The following is a 21421-nucleotide window of genomic DNA, read 5'->3' as shown; positions in this document are numbered from 1 at the left end:
AAAATGAACAATAATCATATACAGAAAGTAAGAGTCTCAAAAAGGCCCCAACCCAGTCTGGGAATATGGCATGTGTGTACTGAGTATGATGGCTCTCAACAGACTATTGCAGAATATGCATTTCAAAGATCCACTGACCAGTGTAGTTACCCATCTAGGTGCCAATGTTTACTTATTGCATTTTGGATTATACATATTTGGTTTGATCGTAAAGTCAGAGAAAAGCCGAATCAGATACCTATGAGGCTTTCTCTTGGTTTACCATAATTTGTACATAATAGATCTTTATACAGTAACTTCAACATCTTTTATGTGAGTTTTATTAAATTTCTAACACATACTTAAAAGTGTACTTGTCAATCATGATGTTCTTCATTTTTATTTTCTTGGAAAAAATATTCAATTTTACGAAATAGTTATGCTAATTAGTGGGTAAAAGCATGTTTTATTTTTCTAGAAGATCAACAAGAATGAAAACTTTAAAACTCACTAGATTCAACTTCCATTAGAAGCTGAGGAGCAGCAACACCTGGGGAAGCTGCTCCCTGTGCCTGTTGATCATTTGATGGGCCTTCACTAGTTTCATTCACATCATTGTTATCATCAGACTGGTCTTCCACATGTGTATCGCTGGACTGGTTCTCAGTTGCATTATTAGACTGGTTTGGATCTTGTGCAGCAAACATATTGAAAAATTCAGGTGGTCTGTTAACTGTAGGTCCATTGAGCTCCCTTTGAGAACTTGCTTGTCTAGACTCTTCTCGTGCAATTTGATCAATTATACTCTGAAGGTGAGTGTCATTTTCCTGGAATACTACAAAACAAAATAATAATGTTTGGTTTTAAAAAACAATGAAAGCAAGGATTTATACAGATTATTGATTTGCATTTAGTTTTTATATCTTCTAAAAACTCTAAGGATGTTGATAATTGTAAGCTCATGTGCACAAATTAACGAGAGTGTTATCAGAAAGAAGAATAACAGATCACTAGAAATTAATTTTTTAGTCAGGTTGCAGGTTTGGTAATGTGTGAAAAAAATGAAAGATGGCGACATAAACATAATAAATAAATAAGACATTGCAGAATAGGTAAAACATAAAACACATCAAATTATAAAAGTTTCCAATTACATTTTTCCACTTTTCATTACACAAAATAGGTAGTCATTAAATGGATAAAAAGCATTATAATGATGTTATCACTCATATTAAGGGTTCAACAATTCTTAGATTTCATCCATCGAATTTAAGGCAATTTGTAACTATTTATAATAACAAGCAGGTAGCCTTTAAAATGCAGGCAATACGAAATAGTTATGTAATAACAAAATCACAGATTCATCTGTTATCTTTTTTGAAGAGTTGCATCCCTTGTACCTAAGAGCAATGTTCAGTTTCTCAACTGATTACCAACTGATAGTTGCCCTGGTCTTTTTCCAGTTTATCTGGTTACAATTATTTCATTTCTTTCAACACAAAAATGTAAATAAATAAACAGACTATAAGCTAAAATCCCTGAAGTACAATAGAAAATAATTTCTCATCGCACATGACCGCTCAAGTGACCTAGTGGTTAGAGCGTCCACCTCGGATGTGGGATGTCATGGGTTCAAACAAAGACTTACGTACTAACAGCTACCTTGCTTGGTGCTCAGCATTAAAAGGTTACTGTTAGGACTGGTCAGCCTGGTGTCAGGATAATGTGACTGGGTGGGACATCATGCTACATGTCTGCGGCATTATGCCCCGGTGATAGACATCACTATAAACTGCCACATTGCAGACACTGTAGCAATATGACTGAAAAATTGCTAAAGCTACGTTAAAAGTCAAAATCACACACACACACATGCACACACAATACAAGAGTTCTATGGAACACTACAAAATAGGATACATAATTGTGCGTCATTTTTATGTATGCAAACTTTTCTTAAAAATGAGATGCAAATTAGCAGTACTGTATAACCATAAAACATCTTCTGTTTGAAGGCTGAATTACTCTTCACTGCATCTCCATACATTAGGATAGGCAAATAAAAAACAAAAATTATACACCAGTCAGCAAATAATAAATCTGGAAGAATAAATGATGTATATGGACATGTTAGCCTGTTGGAAACAAAAAATATTTAAATCATGTTTCAATCCTGTGATCTAATGGCTGCAATTAGAAGCAGGAATTCTCCCTGTCTTGTTTTTGTAAGATTGATAGGACCCTGTTTCTTTACAGCTTCCTGTCACTTAGGCACAAGACATGTATTAAACTGAATGTCTGTAGATTCCTCGTGTACTTTACTGGTGCACACACAATTGTTGATGTAGAGTGATCTCCCCATGTCTGATCATACATTCAACGGTCTATTATAGGACATGCAATTCCAGAATTCACGCTAAACTGCTAGAATGTTTCTGCCTGGGTCTATTCTTGGACACACAAATGCAGCATTCATGCTAATTAAAAATCATATGTGTGCTGAAAAGTCAAATGAAATTGTGAAAATCATGCATCACATTTCGTGAACCCTACTCATATTTCTTTATTTATTAAATCCCTTCTATATTCAAAATATATCCTGTTTTCTAAAATGGAGGGCAACATTTCTCCATACATTTTCACTTGTTGCATAAACACAGCTTTGCTGCTGAAATGCCTTTGCAAAATAACACTTACATCCATCCTCAAGTCCCCTGTGTCTGCTTCTGGATGTATGACGTAAGATAGATTCATCATCTGAGTATGAGTCTGAAACAGACGTTATGTAGATTTAATTTGTATTATGTGTTGGTTTTTGTCTATGATAATATATATATATATATATATATATATATATATATATATATATATATATATATATATATATATATATATATATATATATATATATATTCTTATGTTACATGTTTAGGCTTTAATAAACAGCTTAATAAAAAGTAACAAAGAAAGAGTGAAAACAACAAGCTTTGAAAAATTTAATGGATAATTTATTTCCCTGGAAAAACATTGTAAAAATGAAATAATTAAGAACTTACGGTTTTTAGAATCAAATTGAAAAATAATCCAAGAATAATCCATGAATTTTAATTTTAGAAGTCAAGGTAATGGAATTTTCTAATGAATTCAAATTTGATTCTGAATGAAAAATCCAAAATGAAAGGCGATGATGTATACTATAGCCAGTATAGTGCTGTAGTGTCTACAGTTCTTTGTTGTTCCACAGACAATAATATTCCAGTGCTTGAATTTCTGAATAAAATTTAAAGAAATGTCTTTGTCTTGTCCAAGAATTCTGTATGAGCACTCAAATATTTCCTGGAAAAAGAATTAATATTTTAAAACTGGTCACAACAAAACTAACTCCTTGAAATCAAGTGTTTTTAAGCCCAAACTGACTAAATTCTCGATAAATATTGGTATTAAACATGACCACTGCGCAATTCCAGTAAAACCAGAATTTCAAAACAGAGGCTGTTTATATCTCAAGTCACATATTCTCAGTATGGCCTTGACATAAAAAACAAATGTTTTACTCTAAGAATAAGAAAAAAATAGAAAGTTGTTTACTTTACTCACTAGTCTCTGAATCAAGGTCAGGAACTAGGTCAGCTTTAGGTGTTTACGACAAAACATTCAGGTCAAACTAATTTCTGGAAAATGTCAACTTCCAGTAAACAAAATGACATTAACATGCAATGAAATAAAAAAAAATTAAAAAATACAAACAGATAACTAAATTAAATCAAATATAAATTAAATCAAATATACATTACAATATATATATATATATATATATATATATATATATTGTATTGTATTGTATTGTGCAATTGACCTTTGTCCATATTTGAGGGTAGGAGTCAGGCTTACCTGACAATTTCTGTTATAAACAATATATTATATAGCTAATTCTTGTACATGAGTTAAGAATATATTTCAAATCCTTTATTACTTGGAGGTAAACATGTTTATATCGCATCTTGACCTTGGAAGTTTCTAGAAGGGACCTTGTTTATGAATCTGAATCACAAAAATAACCCTCATCATGCTTCTCATATTGCAACCTAGATTTTTGGAGAAGTAAAAAGAAATTCTACATTCCTATGTTAACATCAGTCTTTAGATCAATTAATTTTTGTTGTAATTCAATTAATATTTGAGAGGATTTTTTTATTTATTTAAATTATTCATTGAAATTACAAGGTGCTCTTTCATGCTGGGACTACACTTTTAGGGGATTATTGTGAATTCATTTAGAGGCATTTTGGATTATCATTGTGATACATCAAGACTTAGTACATCAATACTATTACAGGCTACTGGTACATCAGAACATTCACAATTTGTAATTCAACTGGAAGACCACTAAAATTCATTCAGAATACTCTAAACTTTTGGACTTGTGATAGAGCTTTTAGGATTGTTTGGGATTAAATTCACAATACTGTGAATTCTTTTGAAAATTTCACTTTGTATTCTAGGGAAATCAAACATTGTTGAATTTGACTAACCTTGTTTGTTTTCACTCTTTACTGTTACTTAGTTTAAGACCAAAGATTTGCATCACAGGTCAGTCTAATGTGCAAAAGTGACAGCGGTAGTGCATACATTTGTTTGTGCTGCTGATTTTACTTTTATAAAAAATGTACGTGAAAGAGTTAACACTCGTAAATTTAAAAAATTATGTCATTTTTCTTAATCTTTCTAAAAGTAAACTAGAAAACTGAAAAAAACCCAACATATTTTAATTCATTTCTATAATCCCCATAAATACTGAATTCATCTTCAGACAGATTATGGTGTCTGTAGAGGGTTACTTGTACATGAACACAATAGTGGCTATATGGTGCTGCTTAAATGGTTAAGAAAAAGAATTGCAAAAAAAGAAAAAAAAAGACTTCAGGAAGATAAACCCATCCAAAATATATTAACATGTAGTTAAACATACATAAAGTGCAAACACTATTTACTGTTACTTGAAATTAATTTCAGCTGTTGAATTTTGATGAGATATATACATCACAAACTTTTTCATATAAAATGTAGAGTGAAGGAATATTTAAGTTTGGAATTAAAAAAATTTCATATCAACTACTTCACATACATACCTGATAATCAAAAATACAACTTCAACTTCTGTATTTTTAACAAAAAAACCCAAATATTTCAATACAGTAGAATAAAACCTTTCTTGCATCAAGCAAGTGGTATCTGGCATTATATAAAACAGTTGAAGCATGCATGACAAATTTAGTTTTTCATACCATAGCGGTCATTCAGGTCTACTATGACATATTTCATTTTCTCCACTGATAGTTCATTCTCATTCAAAATACTGTCACTGATGGTACATTCTCAATCAAAGTACTGTCACAGATTGTGTATTCTTATTGAAAGTTCTGTCACTGATGGTACATTCTCATTCAAAATACTGTCACTTGAGGTACATTCTCATTCAAAGTACTGTCACTGATAGTATATTCTTGTTCAAAGTACTGTCACTGATGGTACATTTTCAAATTACTGTCACTTGAGGTACATTTTCATTCAAAGTAATGCCACTGATGGTACATTCTCATTCAAAGTACTGTCACTGATGGTACATTCTCATTCAAAGTACCATCACTGATGGTACATTCTCATTCAAAGTAGTACTTGTCACTGATTGTACATTCTCATTCAAAGTACTGTCACTGATTGTATATTCTCATTCAAGGTACTGTCACTGATGGTACATTCTCATTCAATGTACTGTCACTGATTGTATATTCTTATTCAAGGTACTGTCACTGATGGTACATTCTCAAAGTACTGTCACTGATGGTACATTCTCATTCAAAGTACTCTCACTGAAGATGTGGACAATATTGCAGCAATATATGTGCCTTTTCCTTAAAACAGTAGTTTATGTATTGTGCTTTCCGATAACTATGGGAGTCTCTTTAAATTTTGCTCTTGGTTAACGTAACCGTGGCATTCTGTTTATGTTTTACTCATTAATAATTTAGTTATGGCATTCTGTTAGTACATTTTGCTCTTGGATAACTTAGCAGGCATTCCCATTAAGTTTAGTTCTTGATACATAGCTATGGCATTCTCTTTAAGTTTTGTTTTGGATAATTCAGCTACGGCATTCTCTTGAAAATTTGCTTTTGGATAACTCAGCTATGGCGTTCTCTTGAAAATTTGCTTTTGGATAACTCAGCTATGGCATTCTCTTGAAAATTTGCTTTTGGATAACTCAGCTATGGCATCCTCTTGAAAATTTGCTTTTGGATAACTCAGCTATGGCATTCTGTTGAAAATTTGCTTTTGGATAACAGCTACGGCATTCTCTTGAAAATTTGCTTTTGGATAACTCAGCTATGGCATCCTCTTGAAAATTTGCTTTTGGATAACTCAGCTATGGCATTCTGTTGAAAATTTGCTTTTGGATAACAGCTACGGCATTCTCTTGAAAATTTGCTTTTGGATAATTCAGCTATGGCATTCTCTTGAAAATTTGCTTTTCGATAACTCAGCTATGGCATCCTCTTGAAAATTTGCTTTTGGATAACTCAGCTATGGCATTCTCTTTAACATTTGCTCCTAAATATAACTTAGATATGGCAGTCTCTTCAAGGAACTCTAATACAGCCAAACATATTGCATATCAATGTACTAAACAATTTTTCTATGTTGCCTTCATTCATCTTTTTTTGTGTTCTTCACCAGCTAGTACGAATCACTCAAAATGAAAAACCCAGCTTAGGACAAACGGCATCTGAAGTTAGTCACTAATAATGCTGTAAATCCCCAGATAAAATGTGAATGAAAAGAATGAGTGACTGCCTTGAACATGTTCTGATCATCAACATACTGCCTAATGGCAAACTCATGGCATGTGTCTGTAAGTAGGAACATCTATGATGCTTTCACTGACAAAAGTACAATATTACTCTCAAGCTTATAAGCATGTTTTTGTAAATAGGATCTGAATTCAACTGAAGTCAGGTTTAAACAAATGAGGAAACAAAAGCATTTTATCATGAGTTTCTCCAGGACTCTCTGCAGTTTGTACCGCTGGCAAGTTGGAACAAAATTTTAAAAATTATTTTAACTTTCAGACTAACTTCCATATTTCAATGTCAAGATTAATGTGTATGTTTCCATCCAGAGTGATACATTTTCATCATGTTTATTCCATGCCATTCCAGAATAATGGTACATACATCTGATGCATGGTACATATATCTGGTATATGCTAGTGTGCTGGATGATGCATTTTTCAGAAAGGGTGAATGATACAGGAAAGACCTAATTTGCAACTGAGTTGCTTAGGACTGTATGCAAAGCAAGTTGAAAAGGATTTAGATGGTATAGGATTAATATTTTGAAACCCTATCACTTTTAATGGCAACAAATGGTTATGACAGCATCAAGAAATAGAAAATGGTATTTGAAAAGTTAAAATTAAGAAAACACATAAATATAAAATTATTTTCCTGGTCAACAAATTGCACAATATCTAAATTGGACTGTTTTTGCCATATTAGTAACCTAATCCCATATGGGAGTCGACTCCCCTGAACGTGACTTACCATCCTTACAGCAACAGCAACAGCATTTATAGAACTTCCTCATTTTTTTCTTTACCCTCTTCCTCCTGTAGAAATTCCAAAGTTAGTAAACAAATAAAGACAAAACTCTTCTTCATCTAAACTTAATTTTCATAAAGGTAACTCCAACTGATCTTCAAAATGGTAATGGGAGAGTTTTGAAAAGAAATTAACTGCATACCAGTAAACTCAGGAGAAAAAGACATTTTTCAGGTATTCTTAATTTGCATAAATAAAAAATCTTTGACAAAAAAGGTTATATTAAATCATTCATTAGAAGTATGTGCTAAATTATAAACCATCTTGTACTTTTACAAATATTCTGACAGCCTTTTGCATAAGAATATTTTTTCCCAATTATAGATTCACTCCTACCCCATTTCCAAAAATGGACAAGGGCAGCCCACCAGACTTACAAAAGGAGAAATACTGCTCTGTACACAACACTGAAATTTGTTGTATTATAACTGGGAAATTATCAATAATTTTCTATTTTCTCATATACTCCTCTCAGTACACACACACACACACACACACACACACACACACAAACACACACACACACATATATATGACATTGGTGCTGTAAGCTTGAAAAACATTAAGTGGTTTGGGAATAAAGCTTAAAGTTTGGGGTTAGTTCAGGTTTTTCATATCACCAACAATTTATTTCTCCGAAGTGTGAACCATATCAAACTATTTACCTAACTATGACTTATATTACTGCTCAAAACTCTCACTGGTGATGAGGAGAATTGACATTATTCGATTATAAAACAAACAAAAAAATAATCAAGCTGACTTTGGTATCCTCCTGTTGCCAGAGTCTTTCCTTGGGTTGCTCAGTTCATGATTTACGTTAGGGTCCAGCATGACAGAGTGATCTAAAGTGCTGGCCTTTATCAATCATTGACATCTCTGCCTGGGTTAAAGTCCCTGACTTGGCCAACACAGGTGTGTCAGAAATCTTGCCAGTAGTTTTCCATGGATTGGTGGTTCTTACCAGGGTTTTCCCTGGGTTTTTACTCTACCAGTTATATGACCACCATGTATAGCCTATCATGTGCTGAACAATGACAATAAACCAAAAAACAAAACAAAACTTTGTCAGATCCCAATCTATATCCGTATTCACTAGACTGTTTACAGGATGTCAGCTGACATGTGCAAGATGTGCTTTCTATTTCTAAAGACAATGTCATGAAACCATTAGCTTGGCTTTGATTGTAATTGCTGATGCAAGCTGTATCTAAATTCACATGATAATACCTAGATAAGTGCACATGCACTCATTTATGTCCATAAAAATAGTAAAACTACTGATAACACCAACTCCCTCAGCCCTCAGGAATGGAAATATTGCTGACAACTCCCACGCCTTTGGCCCCCAAGAAAGAAAAGTAACTGATAACTGCCACTCCTTTAACACCAAGGAAAGGAAAAACTACTGATAACTCCCACTCTATTGACTCCCAGAAAATGAAAGATTACTGATATCTCACACTCCATCAGACCCTAGAAAGGAAATTACTGATTAATCCCACCCCCTTGGCCCTAGGAAAGGAAAAAACTGATAAATGCCACTCCTCTGCCCCCACCCCAACAAAAAAATAGTAACTCCTACTCCCTTATCCACCTGGTAAGAAAAAATGACTGATAACTCTGACTCTCCTTCTGGCAAGAGATTGGAGTTATCAATAGTTTTACGTTTCTTTATGGTCAGAATCAAGTGCCTGCATCTGACAGTCACCATAATGACAAGAATTTGGCTAAAGTTTTGAGTTAGAAATCGTTCATGGTATGGTCTGGACTGACTGTCACTTTGAGAGATGGTTGGTATCCTAATGACTGATGTTTACATTTTTTATTGTAATAAACACAAAAACACCAATGTCTTTAATCTAGGACCAAGAATATATTTCGAGTAATACAAGGAATTGATGTAGCTGCAGTTGTCTGAGTTATTAAATGTCTTGCTTCATCTGAACAATGCTGTATACACCACTCCCTTGATAACTCGCGCCCGGATAACTCGCGATCCCGCTTATAACGCGGTGTCCATCTTGGCTCCCTATTTTTTCCAGAGAAAATGTATTTAAAATATCTTTAAAATATGCTGAACATGAAAAAATTACGATAAGAATTGATAAATGAAACCTTGATACATTGCTCGTTTTATCATCGAAAATGGTGATTAATGCCCGTAAAAATATAATCCATATTTTGAAATTTGCAAGTTCTAAAGAAGAATTAATTTCAGAGATCTCGAAAACGCTTAATTACGCGTATCTGGACGCCAATTTTTTATCTGGGATGCAGAAAATCACTGAGGCGGGAGTCCTCCGTACGCATGTAATAGGTGCGCGGGAAAATTCAAAGATTTGCCGGTCCTGTTTCAGCCACCTGCTTTGTGGGAAAATGTGTTGATCAGTTAACTGTGCTGATATTTACAATGACAGAATTCAGTGACTGAAAGACTCTTTGATGTACTGTTGCCATTTTATAAGAGTACATTAAAAAAAAAAAAGAACATGATGCAATAGGCGGCTAGTTCAAAGGCTTTGTCTAGTGGCCCAGTGAGAAAATGTACTGATATTTAGTGATTGACTTCAGAGGCAGAAAGACCCAGTTTTAAAATCCTAGCGAGACCTCTGTTTAAAGATATCATATATTATGTAAGTTTTTATGATAAATAGTTGTCAGTATACTGTAAATAAACAGTCTGGTGAAATAGCGATCAATGAAAACTTCTGGTAAATGCTAACAGGTGGCAACAGAGAATGAAATAAACACCAATTAAACGTCTTCCTCTGTGAAAGTCACGTTCTAATCCTTTAATTCTGTTTGAGTGTAAACATTATAATCACAACATATTCTGTTCATTGAAAACATGAAAAGAGTCAATCGACCGTCACATCGAAACCCGTGAGTACTTCTGTGAGAACCTAATTACATGTACATGCCGGCTTTGTTTTGATCAACAACTTGGGGAAGTGTTTGTTGCATTAAAAAAAAATCGATTACAAGAGACCTCAGGTGCTGGATTAAGGGTCTTGGAGCTGCCTTTAACGTAAAGCAAAACAGTAACAGAGACAACGACGATGATAGTGACTTCGAATGTTTCAGTGAAATAGATGTCATTAATGCCAAGACTGTTTGGAAGAAATTTGTACAGACTCATGGTCCTGAGATGGGCGTTTCTCTTGATGATATGGAGGAGTGGATTTATGCTGACAATGATTGCCCCACAGCCGAATACTTGTCAGATGAAACTATAATTATTTCTATAGCGAACAAATTTGCAGCAGAAGACGATTCTAACTGGAGTAACACAAGTGTTGAAAGTGATGCAGATGCAGATGTTGCACCCCCCACCCCTCTGCACAGGAAGCAATCAAATATTTTGATATTGCCATAAGGTGGCTGGAGACCGAAAATGTTGACTACGTAAAGCTCGTGCAGTTGAGAAATCTGAGGGATTTTGCTCAGCGGCAGAAAAACCAAGGAGTAACACACACACACAAAAATAACTGATTTTTTCAGAAAGTGAATTGATATTTGTCAAGCGTGGCACAAACGGCAAGTATTAACTTGCTCTAATTTACGTTGTTTTAAATTTGTAGACCAATTAAATACGTCTGTACTGATTAACCTTTGGTTTTTTTTGTTTTCCATTTTACTTCTATCACATTCAAAAATATTTATCTATCGTTCGATCGACACTGTTTCTCGAAAAGAGTCGATCTTTTGTATATAAAAAAAAAAGTCTAATTTGGATCAAACAATAAAACTAGAATGTATCCAATTCAGCATAAAAATTAGTGACATAGTACACAATGTGTGAAGTGGTACACATGTTAAGCGAACGGAAACCACGTGGAATAATGTTTTCGATGATCGCCTGAATATACTGTAATTTATCCTGAAATTAATGTTGTCCTATGAGGAAATAATAAAGTACACCGTTATGAAGAGATATTTATTAACATTTAATCTCAGAACGATTATAAAGTGAGTATTCAACAGTATAATCTGCCTATCCCCCCCCCTTATTTCTCCGTTATGTCGTCAATTACTTTATTGGTTTTGGGCTTATTTTATAGGTCCCTCGATAACTCGCACCTCACTTATAGTGCGGTCGATGTTTCTGGACCCCGATGTGCGCGATTTATCGAGGGAGTGTTGTATTTGGAAGAAAATGAAACAAATTTCCACCATCTTTAGTAATTTAAGATATTCCTTTACAAATATCATAAAAGAGGCTCTGGTTTCTTGAAATCTTCTATGAATAAAGCTGGTAAATGAATGAAAGCAAAGAAATTAATCATGTTTTACTCACTGAATGACAAGGGAGATAATGAGTGTAAAAGCAACAGTGTAAAAGTAAAATATTTTACTCACCCAACAACAAGGGAGATAACTAGTGTAAAAACAAAGGCAATAACTGAAAAGAGAAAGAATGTCTGAGCTTTACATTGTCTATTTTTCTCATTGTTAAACTCCTAATTATTCAAAACATACTCATGTGCATGGAAAATTTTATGTCATTTTTAATATAATACACTTTATTTTTAAAATTATTATTTTGGTATTACTTACTTAATGATCATAATCAATCAATATGAAATAAATAATGTACATACTAGAAGAGCAAGCTCCAATTCTGAAACTCTGTAAGCTTTTAATCTGGGTAGTACATTCTGTCCCAACATGATTTTGCTGAATAAAACACAAGCAAGATTTTTTTTTTACACTGGTTTAAAACTTTCAGAATTTAAACAAGTTGTAAGTAGCAACCAGGCATGCACAGTACTAAGGTTGAAGAAACAATATCATACCCTATGTGAGTTTTAGCTGTCACTCCAGAGTGGAATGCTGGAAATGACACATGTGTACTCAGAATGGATATTTGTATGAGTGTTTTAACCAAGTGTGTGTGTGTGTGTGTGTGTGTGTGTGTGTGTGTGTGTGTGTCTGCACTTACTGAGGTATGTTTCACACTGATTATGGTAATTTACCTTTTACTGTATATACCAACCAAAATATCAATTTCAAAACAATGGAATATGTTACCACTTTCATTGGTTTTGAACTTCTTACTGATGGATCTACAAGAGACTCTGTAACCATAGCAGCTGTTTCATAAAGCCAAAGTAAACTTACCCAAATTCATTTCTGAATTAACAAATAAAATGGTACACATACCAGTGATCCATTTACAGCATGTACCCTTTTAATAACAACACATACCCAGACACCACATAAAGCACTGTCAGATCAAGGTCTATATTGCTGGTTGAAACCATCAGTAGAAAATATATGATGTAGACAGTGATATGATGCTGCTTCTTATGATGGCATATCTAGGTCTACCCTGTTCATATTTTGATGTTAATTATATCTAACAATAATTTGGATGGTCAGAAAAGTATCATATATAATTATGTCATCCATTTACCTGATTGAACTTTAATATTGTGAAACTGCCAAATGATGTGGAGATTTTCATATAAAGAAGATCTGCTATTGAAGGTCATCATGTAAACAACCGTTTTCTTAAATTTACCTACAAATATCACTGACACAAAGGTGCTCCTCTCCCTAGTAAAGAACATTACCTGGTCTTTGTTTCACTAAACATCTTAAGATTTCCTTCCTTGGATTTACATTTTTGAACATCTGTCCTGTGGATTAGTTTGGAATTATGAGGTTTTCAGTTGATATAAAATAAACAATAAGGAAATGCAGTCTCACTATCCTGATTCCTTCTGAAAAATGTCTTGTTTTACCTCTCACAATAATGCCAATAATGTCAGATATATCAAAAGCAAGGTAATGTACATGAATATTTTAATATATTGAAATATGAATATTATTGATTATATTTATATAATATATACCAATTATGGTTTTGGATGGCATTACCTATGTCTGGCTAGTAAGTTGCAACTATTCTTTAATCTGACCAGAAAATGTGACATATGCACTAGTAAAAATGCTGTGAACATTGACTGTAAACATCTGACACTAATGTTTGTCATAGACTTTACACTTCAGTTAAGAAAACTAGAGGAATGGTGAGCAGTTTACCTGTATAAATACAGCCTAACCTCTTATGCATCCATCTCTACCCCAAACCTAAGCTCCATCATGGTGACAAGTCCACAGTAAAACTAAATACATAAACAGTGCAAGTACAGTGATAGGTTAACATGGATATCTTCTGATGTTAACAATATGTACCATGGTTCACAGCAATTCACTATGAAAACCTGTATAAAAAAGCTGCATGCATTATTTCTGTTATATACTGTATCCTAATTCCAATACAAAATGGCAACAACTGTTAAAAATCAGACTTGTCAATATGCACATCTTTAGACGAAGAGCACAACATAGACCAAGTGTCACAAAATCCTGAAGAAATGATACTTGGATATGCATGCATGCCTGAATTATCTTCATATGATCAATAGTTGAGTGCCAGGTTAACGTTATCAGTAATGAGGTCACACTAATCCACAGGTGTCAGCTACTTAATGTCTGGTTAAATAATCATCCAATACTACCAATCCCTTGGGGCAAATCCGCAAAAAGAAACAAGACTCTCATATATTTGTTTTTTTCCCATTACACCACAATATGGTTGCAGTTTCTTTCATCTCTGGTCTAATAGTAATTGTATGCATATAGAAACATCTGCTGACATGACAATAAAGCTTCAGTCTTGAAAATACTGATGACCTGCAGGAATGGTAACATTGCCTGACCAGATGAAACATCACACAAATTGTTCCATTATCTATCTCTAACTTCTCAGAGGTGTGACGCATAAAGGTGTATGACAGTTCAATGTACCTGTGTAAAATTAAAAGAAACGAAAACCAAGATTTCTTCACACAGTCCTAGACTAACAACAAGTTGGCAGATTAAACACAAGTTATTTATAGCTTACACACACTGTTAGAACTCCATGGTCTTGAACTATGTAACAGAAAGAAGCAAAATGAACAAGTTTCATCAAAGTCAACAAATAATTTAATTCTCTATGTTACAAAGGAAATTTTAAGAGCAACTTGCAGTATTGTGAATTAAATCCTGATAAATCATGAAGCCCTATCACAAGTCCAAAGTACTGAGTGGTCCAAATGAATTCCAGTTATATTTCAAATGATTTCCAATCTTGAATGTGCTGAAGTACCAATAGTCTTGAATGTGCCGATGTACATAGTCTTAATGTATCACAATGATATAATCCACAGTGTCTTTGAATGAATTCACAGTAATTTCAAAATAGTGTTTTAATCCAAAATGTCAATGAGTAATTTGTAATTCCAATGAATAATAAGAATAAATAATTCATCTCAAATTATAACTGAACACAACTAATAAATTGATATCAAAATACGAATGAAGACTTTGTTTACAACTTCAGCTTATAAACCATCTCGACTTAACCTATGTAACAATAACTTTTTCAGAAAAACTCAATCATCTTAATGGAAAATTATCCCAAACTGTAAACAAATTTGTTTCTAGAAGCCTCTAAGATGATAATCAAGGTTAGGTATTGAACTCAAACCTAAGTAAACATCTATTTATTGCTTACAAACAAGACAAAAAAAATGCAAGTAGTCAGGTACACACCAAAACTCTATCTTCAATCATGGACAAAGGCAAGAATACAGAGTAACACTTTAGTAAGTCTAGTCAATATTAACCTGGTCAATATGAGTGGTGAACACTCTTGCTGAGCCTTACTATATAACTCTGCCTCTGAGAGAAGGATCTGACTTAACTGGTAAAATAAAGCTGGAATTCACAGCTATTAAAAGAAGACAATATTGTCAATATGAAAAAAAAATAAGTAAACTGATGTATAAACCAAAATCTCAAATAATCACTGTATGTACCGTATACATTAGCAAGTAAGTCAGGTCCAAATTTTAGCGAAATAGACCCAGATCTGCTGTTTTCATAATATGGGTCTATGTATTTTTCAGCGGGACCTGACTTATAAGTGAGAATAAACCATATCTCATTACTTGTGATACTATTTACTTCTATTTAATTTATTTATTAGCACTTGAGTCATATAAAAACAGAAGACCAATTATTTGTGCTTGGATTTTTGAAAATTACAGCAATGAGGATGATAGATACAAGAAAATTTACAATCAACATTTAAAAAAAAAGAAAAATTTTTTAAATCACCAACTTTTGAAAAAACATTCAGCGTTTGATTTTACAAGTTTTACCAAATACAGTAAGTACAAACAGCCTGCATCACACATTACCCTTTATTACTGTCATGAGATAAATTGTCCTCCACTAAGTGGCATATTTAACACTTAGCAATGCCATACAGCAACAGTCAAGTAATTAAAAAGTCTATCGAATTTGTCTTCATTAGATCTGAAATGTATGAAACTCATTAAATAATGCAATATACCACTAACTCTTTGTCTCTTTTCTGTTTCATACCCATTAAAAGAAAATTCCCAGCATCTTGCAGCCAGCAATTAATAAATTTTATTTTCATCTGTTTCAACTAATATCAGCACTCTAATGGTCTTGTTAATTGTTACCCTGTTGTTTGTATTTTTCCCAAGTGTTTCCATATTGTACCATACTGTTTAGACCAGGGGTTGGCAACCTATGGTATGCATGCCACAAGGTGGCACTTCAATTGATTTTGTGTGGCACAAAAAGGACAGCGAAAAATCAATATTTTAACAGTGTTACTCTCTTACTGGTGGCATGAGCTCATTCATTTTGTAATTATTCTGGAAAAAAGTGGCATGCTATGTAAAATAGGTTGCCGACCCTTGATTTAGACAGTGTATCATTTCCATACTTGTTGCAAAACATGTTTCAAACTCTACCAAAGCAAATGTTGGAGATGGAGGTCAAACCTAGGACTGCATCCATGCTAAGTGTCACTTTTGTAATAATCAAGGCTACTAGCTACTTACATACTAAAGTACTGCTATTACTTACTGAAGAATGTAAGAAGACCAACAAGAGTTGTGATTTGTTTCTTCTCTACAGGTGCTGGAGTTGGTGTAGTAGAGGGCAAAGGAACCATGGAACCTGTAGAAAATATAAATAAACTACAACAATTTCATGAAACATCAAAAGTTTTACAAAACTTTTAATTAAGAATAAAAAAAACATTACAAACATTTTTTTACTGAAGGTGGAATTTTAAAAAATTGTGATATGACATTGTTAAGATAAATCAGAAGATGATGACAGTATCAATTAAATGTAGAAGAATTTGGTTAAGTACCAGTGAAATATTCTATAAAGAGTGGGTAAATTAATGATTCTGCATAAAGACAGGTTTGCACCTTTTATTTTTATCAGCACAATTTAGCAAAGATTGGCGATCTATTATGTGACTGACCATGCATCAATCTGTCTGTCTATTTTGTGACTGACCATGCATCAATCTGTCTATTATGTGACTGACCATGCATCAATCTGTCTATTATGTGACTGACCATGCATCAATCTGTCTGTCTATTATGTGACTAACCATGCATCAATCTGTCTGTCTATTATGTAACTGACCATGCATCAATCTGTCTGTCTATTATGTGACTGACCATGCATCAATGTCTGTCTATTATGTGACTGACCATGCATCGATCTGTCTATTATGTGGCTAACCATGCATCAATCTGTCTATTATGTGACTGACCATGCATCAATCTGTGTCTATTATGTGACTGACCATGCATCAATCTGTCTGTCTAACCATGCATCAATCTGTCTGTCTATTATGTGACTGACCACACATCAATCTGTCTGTCTATTATGTGACTAACCATGCATCAATCTGTCTATTATGTGACTGACCATGCATCAATCTGTCTGTCTATTATGTGACTGACCAAGCATCAATCTGTCTATTATGTGACTGATCATGCATCAATCTGTCTGTCTATTATGTGTGACCATGCATCAATCTGTCTATTATGTGACTGACCATGCATCAATCTGTCTATTATGTGACTGACCATGCATCAATCTGTCTGTCTATTATGTGACTAACCATGCATCAATCTGTCCATCTATTATGTGACTGACCATGCATCAATCTATTATGTGACTGACCATGCATCAATCTGTCTGTCTATTATGTGACTGACCATGCACCAATCTGTCTATTATGTGACTGACCATGCATCAATCTGTCTGTCTAACCATGCATCAATCTGTCTATTATGTGACTGACCACACATTCAATCTATTATGTGACTGACCATGCATCAATCTGTCTGTCTATCATGTGAATGACCATGCATCAATCTGTCTATTATGTGACTGACCATGCATCAATCTGTGTCTATTATGTGACTGACCATGCATCAATCTGTCTGTCTATTATGTGTGACCATGCATCAATCTGTCTATTATGTGACTGACCATGCATCAATCTGTCTATTATGTGACTGACCATGCATCAATCTGTCTGTCTATTATGTGACTGACCATGCATCAATCTGTTTGTCTATTATGTGACTGACCCATGCATCAATCTGTCTGTCTATCATGTGACTGACCATGCATCAATCTGTCTGTCTAGGCACAGCTTATTATTTCTTCTAGTCCTAAGCTGCTTTAAGTTTTACTGGAACAGAGTTGATTCAGTAAGTGCATCATGTATTAAGGTTTTAAATTTTAATCTGCCTCATTTTAAAACAAAAATCTTCCAAAAAAATTTATAAAGGTATTTTGATACATGAGCTTGTCAATACTTTTTTCCTAAGTTGCTCAAAGGATTTTAATGAAAATTTTTAATTGTAAGTTATTACACAATAAAGCTGTACTTCTTTTCTATGCATTTTTGTGTATTCATTTTCTTTAAGGTTTGCTTAAGCATGTGTAGTATGAGAAGTCAAAGTGAAAATAAAACTTGTCAATGTCCTTCTTTCAACACTGTTTAAGAATTGTATTGGCAGGATATATTAATGGTTAGTGTAGATACACAATAAAGTATTAATTTTGTCATCTGCCTCATGTCTGGACAATCATATGAAAAACTGACTGAAAAAAGAAATTTGGAGATGTAAAGTCGTAGTGTGAAGCTTGTCCTTAGTCATCACCTATCTTATCCCATTTCTTTAATGATATTTGTTTAGGTTAAGAGACTGCAAAGATTTCTTAACTGTTTTCTTCTTTTGAGCAATCTGAAAAATTTCATGAGTAATTGTTGAGAAATTGAGAATTTTGAGAAGTGAATTGGTTATATTAAAAGGACTGTACTGAATTTTACTAGATTCAATATGCAGTTTAAAGATATGCAACAAATTCCTGTGCCTCTTTCTGTTTATTATTTCTGAAACATTTTCTAGAAAATGAGCATTTTGAAAAACAAGAAAGCAAGGGCATATATAACAAGCCCATGTCAAACCCTTTTGCTGTAAAATCTGTGACCCTGACCACACAGTAACAAATTTAAGTCTTTCACATAAAGCTGTTGCTACATTGTACATGTGCTAAATAGAACAGAATGCCTCCAGCAGACAGTAGTCCAACATGGTTATCAGGACAAAAAACTGCACACTGATATATACATAACTAAACCTGCAAAATCTAATGGTTAGTGATTTTTTCCCAATTTTTTAAAAGTAAATAATGATATATATAAACATTTTTGCTTACTTAAGCATCATGGGGTAATTCCCAGGTTAGTATGCTATCAATAGATTCTACTTAATTTTGCATAATTAGTCATCATTTTTCATTGTTATGGATATTATTTGAATTTGTTCATTTTCAATGTTGCAAATATTTTATAGGTTTTGTTCATTTTCATTCTTGTATATATGTTTCAGGTTCGTTCTGTTAATTTTCATTGTTGTGAACAATATTTGACTTTGTATTGTTCATCTTCATTGTTTTATAGATTAGTCAAGTTTATACTGTTCATTATAATTGTTGTGTGTTTTATTTGGATTGGTCCTCTCATATGGGCTTGACAATACAATTTTTCTACACCAAATGGAAACATTGAAATGTTATCTGACACTGTCAGTGATGTAAATGGTTGATGAAGATGTTAGTGTGTGTGTGTGTGTGATCTAGGTTTTTAACTTAACATAGTTTTAAAATATTTCAGTCATATCGCTATGATGTCTGCAGTGTGACAGTTTATTGTGATGTCTAGCACTGGGGCATCATGCCACAGACATGTAGCATCATGTGCCACCCAGTCACATTATCCTGACACTGGGCTGACCAGTCCTAACGCTAACCTCTTAAAGCTGAGCACCTAACAAGGTAGCTGTTCGTACCATTTATTTCAGTCTTTGCTATGACTTGGCATGGGTTTGAACCCAAGATCGACCACATCCAAAGCAGACACTCTAACCACTAGGCCACCAGAGCGGTTATGAAGATATGCACTTATGTTTGAGTAATAATTAACCGACTATGTGGATTTGCAAGTATATGCATCTATATCAAGTTTTTAACACCTATAATCAATATAACAACGAGCTTGCATTCTACTCCTCCATGGCAAAACTGAATGGAATAATGTTAAACAAAATTGAGAGATAACTGACCTCCCTTAGGTACAATAATAATGCTCACACAATGCCATCAGATTTGCTTTCATAATTGCATCACATTCAATTTTGCTTGCATTTGCTATGATCTCTGCTTTACACTGGCTTTAGTGCAGAATGGTAATATTTTACCTAACAGATATAAGGTAATATGAATTCCTAACTTGCAATGATGGAGCAGAGACTGATATGTTACAAGGTAGCAAAGGTCATTATGATAATTATGATATGTTTGCAGAAAATGTCATATTACCCTGATGATGTGTTACAAGGTTGCATGCAGCAAACATTGTGTTACAATGATGCTGTCATGATGAAAGTACATCTGAGCTGTCATACATAATCTGGTTCTTTTACCCTTTTTTACTAGGCTGGAGTAAGTATTAATGGAGGATACAATCATCATGCTTGTGTACTAATGCATGGAGACGACGTACCAACATTGGCATGACCTAAAGGTTAAAATAACCATATGGCAGCAATATACTCTAAAAGATGTGCTGTGAGGAGTGTGAATAAGATCTACTACTTTAATTTCAGACATCTGATTCTCCTATGATCAAACTTACAAAGTTCATGAGGATAAAAAGGTTCACTGTCATAACTCATTTCATCTTCCTCCTTTGCAGCACAATACACAGGGAGTGATGAATTCATTCTGCAATCCACACCAAACAGATTTAACTTATTCCTGAAGATAGTGGTGTTGTAGTTGGCATCAGAGTCTGGAACAATCCAGATGTACTGGATTGTGGCATGGTAATACATAGGTGCTGCAGACTGTGATGATGTTTCACAAGAAACTGTCCCACTAACTTCATACCCAGATGTTACGACAGACAATGGATCAACACTGATGATTGGAGTTAGTGGATTTTCTGAAAAATAAAGTAACACATTTCAATACCTAGCTAACAGTGTTTGTACACATATAACATACAGACTTAATACTCTGGCATGGAAATCCTAAAACTCTTGATCTTGAGTTTCTGAGATTGTTTTGACCAATTACAAACAATGTAACATTTCAAAAGATCATTTCTGATTGGCTGATAATGGAAAATCAACTTCTAATTTGTACTCAGAGTTTTATATCCACACCAGATTTGGAAATCATGAAAAATCTGTACTGAAACTGAGTTTTTAGTTTCAGCCAATCAAATGTGACCTTTCAAACATAATGTTGTCTGTGACTGGTACAACATTTCAAACTCAGACTTAAACATCTTCAGTCTTGCTGCT

General features: G+C 33.8%; 1 protein-coding gene across 3 annotated transcripts in view; it reads right to left on the bottom strand.

Moving 5' to 3' along the window:
- Nucleotides 1-21421, bottom strand: part of LOC149794593 (uncharacterized) — a 91221-nt gene that overhangs the window by 7551 nt on the left and 62249 nt on the right. For all 3 annotated transcript variants that reach the window (XM_089968883.1, XM_089968882.1, XM_089968881.1), the window contains 6 exons: nt 20749-21057; nt 16599-16691; nt 12000-12042; nt 7581-7645; nt 2677-2748; nt 491-814 (listed from right to left, as the gene is read on the bottom strand). In XM_089968883.1, coding sequence (XP_089825009.1) covers nt 491-814; nt 2677-2748; nt 7581-7645; nt 12000-12042; nt 16599-16691; nt 20749-21057 — 906 coding nt within the window. The remainder of the gene's footprint in view (nt 1-490; nt 815-2676; nt 2749-7580; nt 7646-11999; nt 12043-16598; nt 16692-20748; nt 21058-21421) is intronic.

This window comes from Sinohyriopsis cumingii, chromosome 8 (assembly GCF_028554795.1).
Source record: "Sinohyriopsis cumingii isolate HCF-2022 chromosome 8, ASM2855479v2, whole genome shotgun sequence".
Classification (NCBI taxonomy): Eukaryota; Metazoa; Mollusca; class Bivalvia; order Unionida; family Unionidae; genus Sinohyriopsis; species Sinohyriopsis cumingii.
The sequence above is the reverse complement of the archived record's forward strand: the minus strand, read 5'-3'. Positions and strand labels throughout refer to the sequence as shown.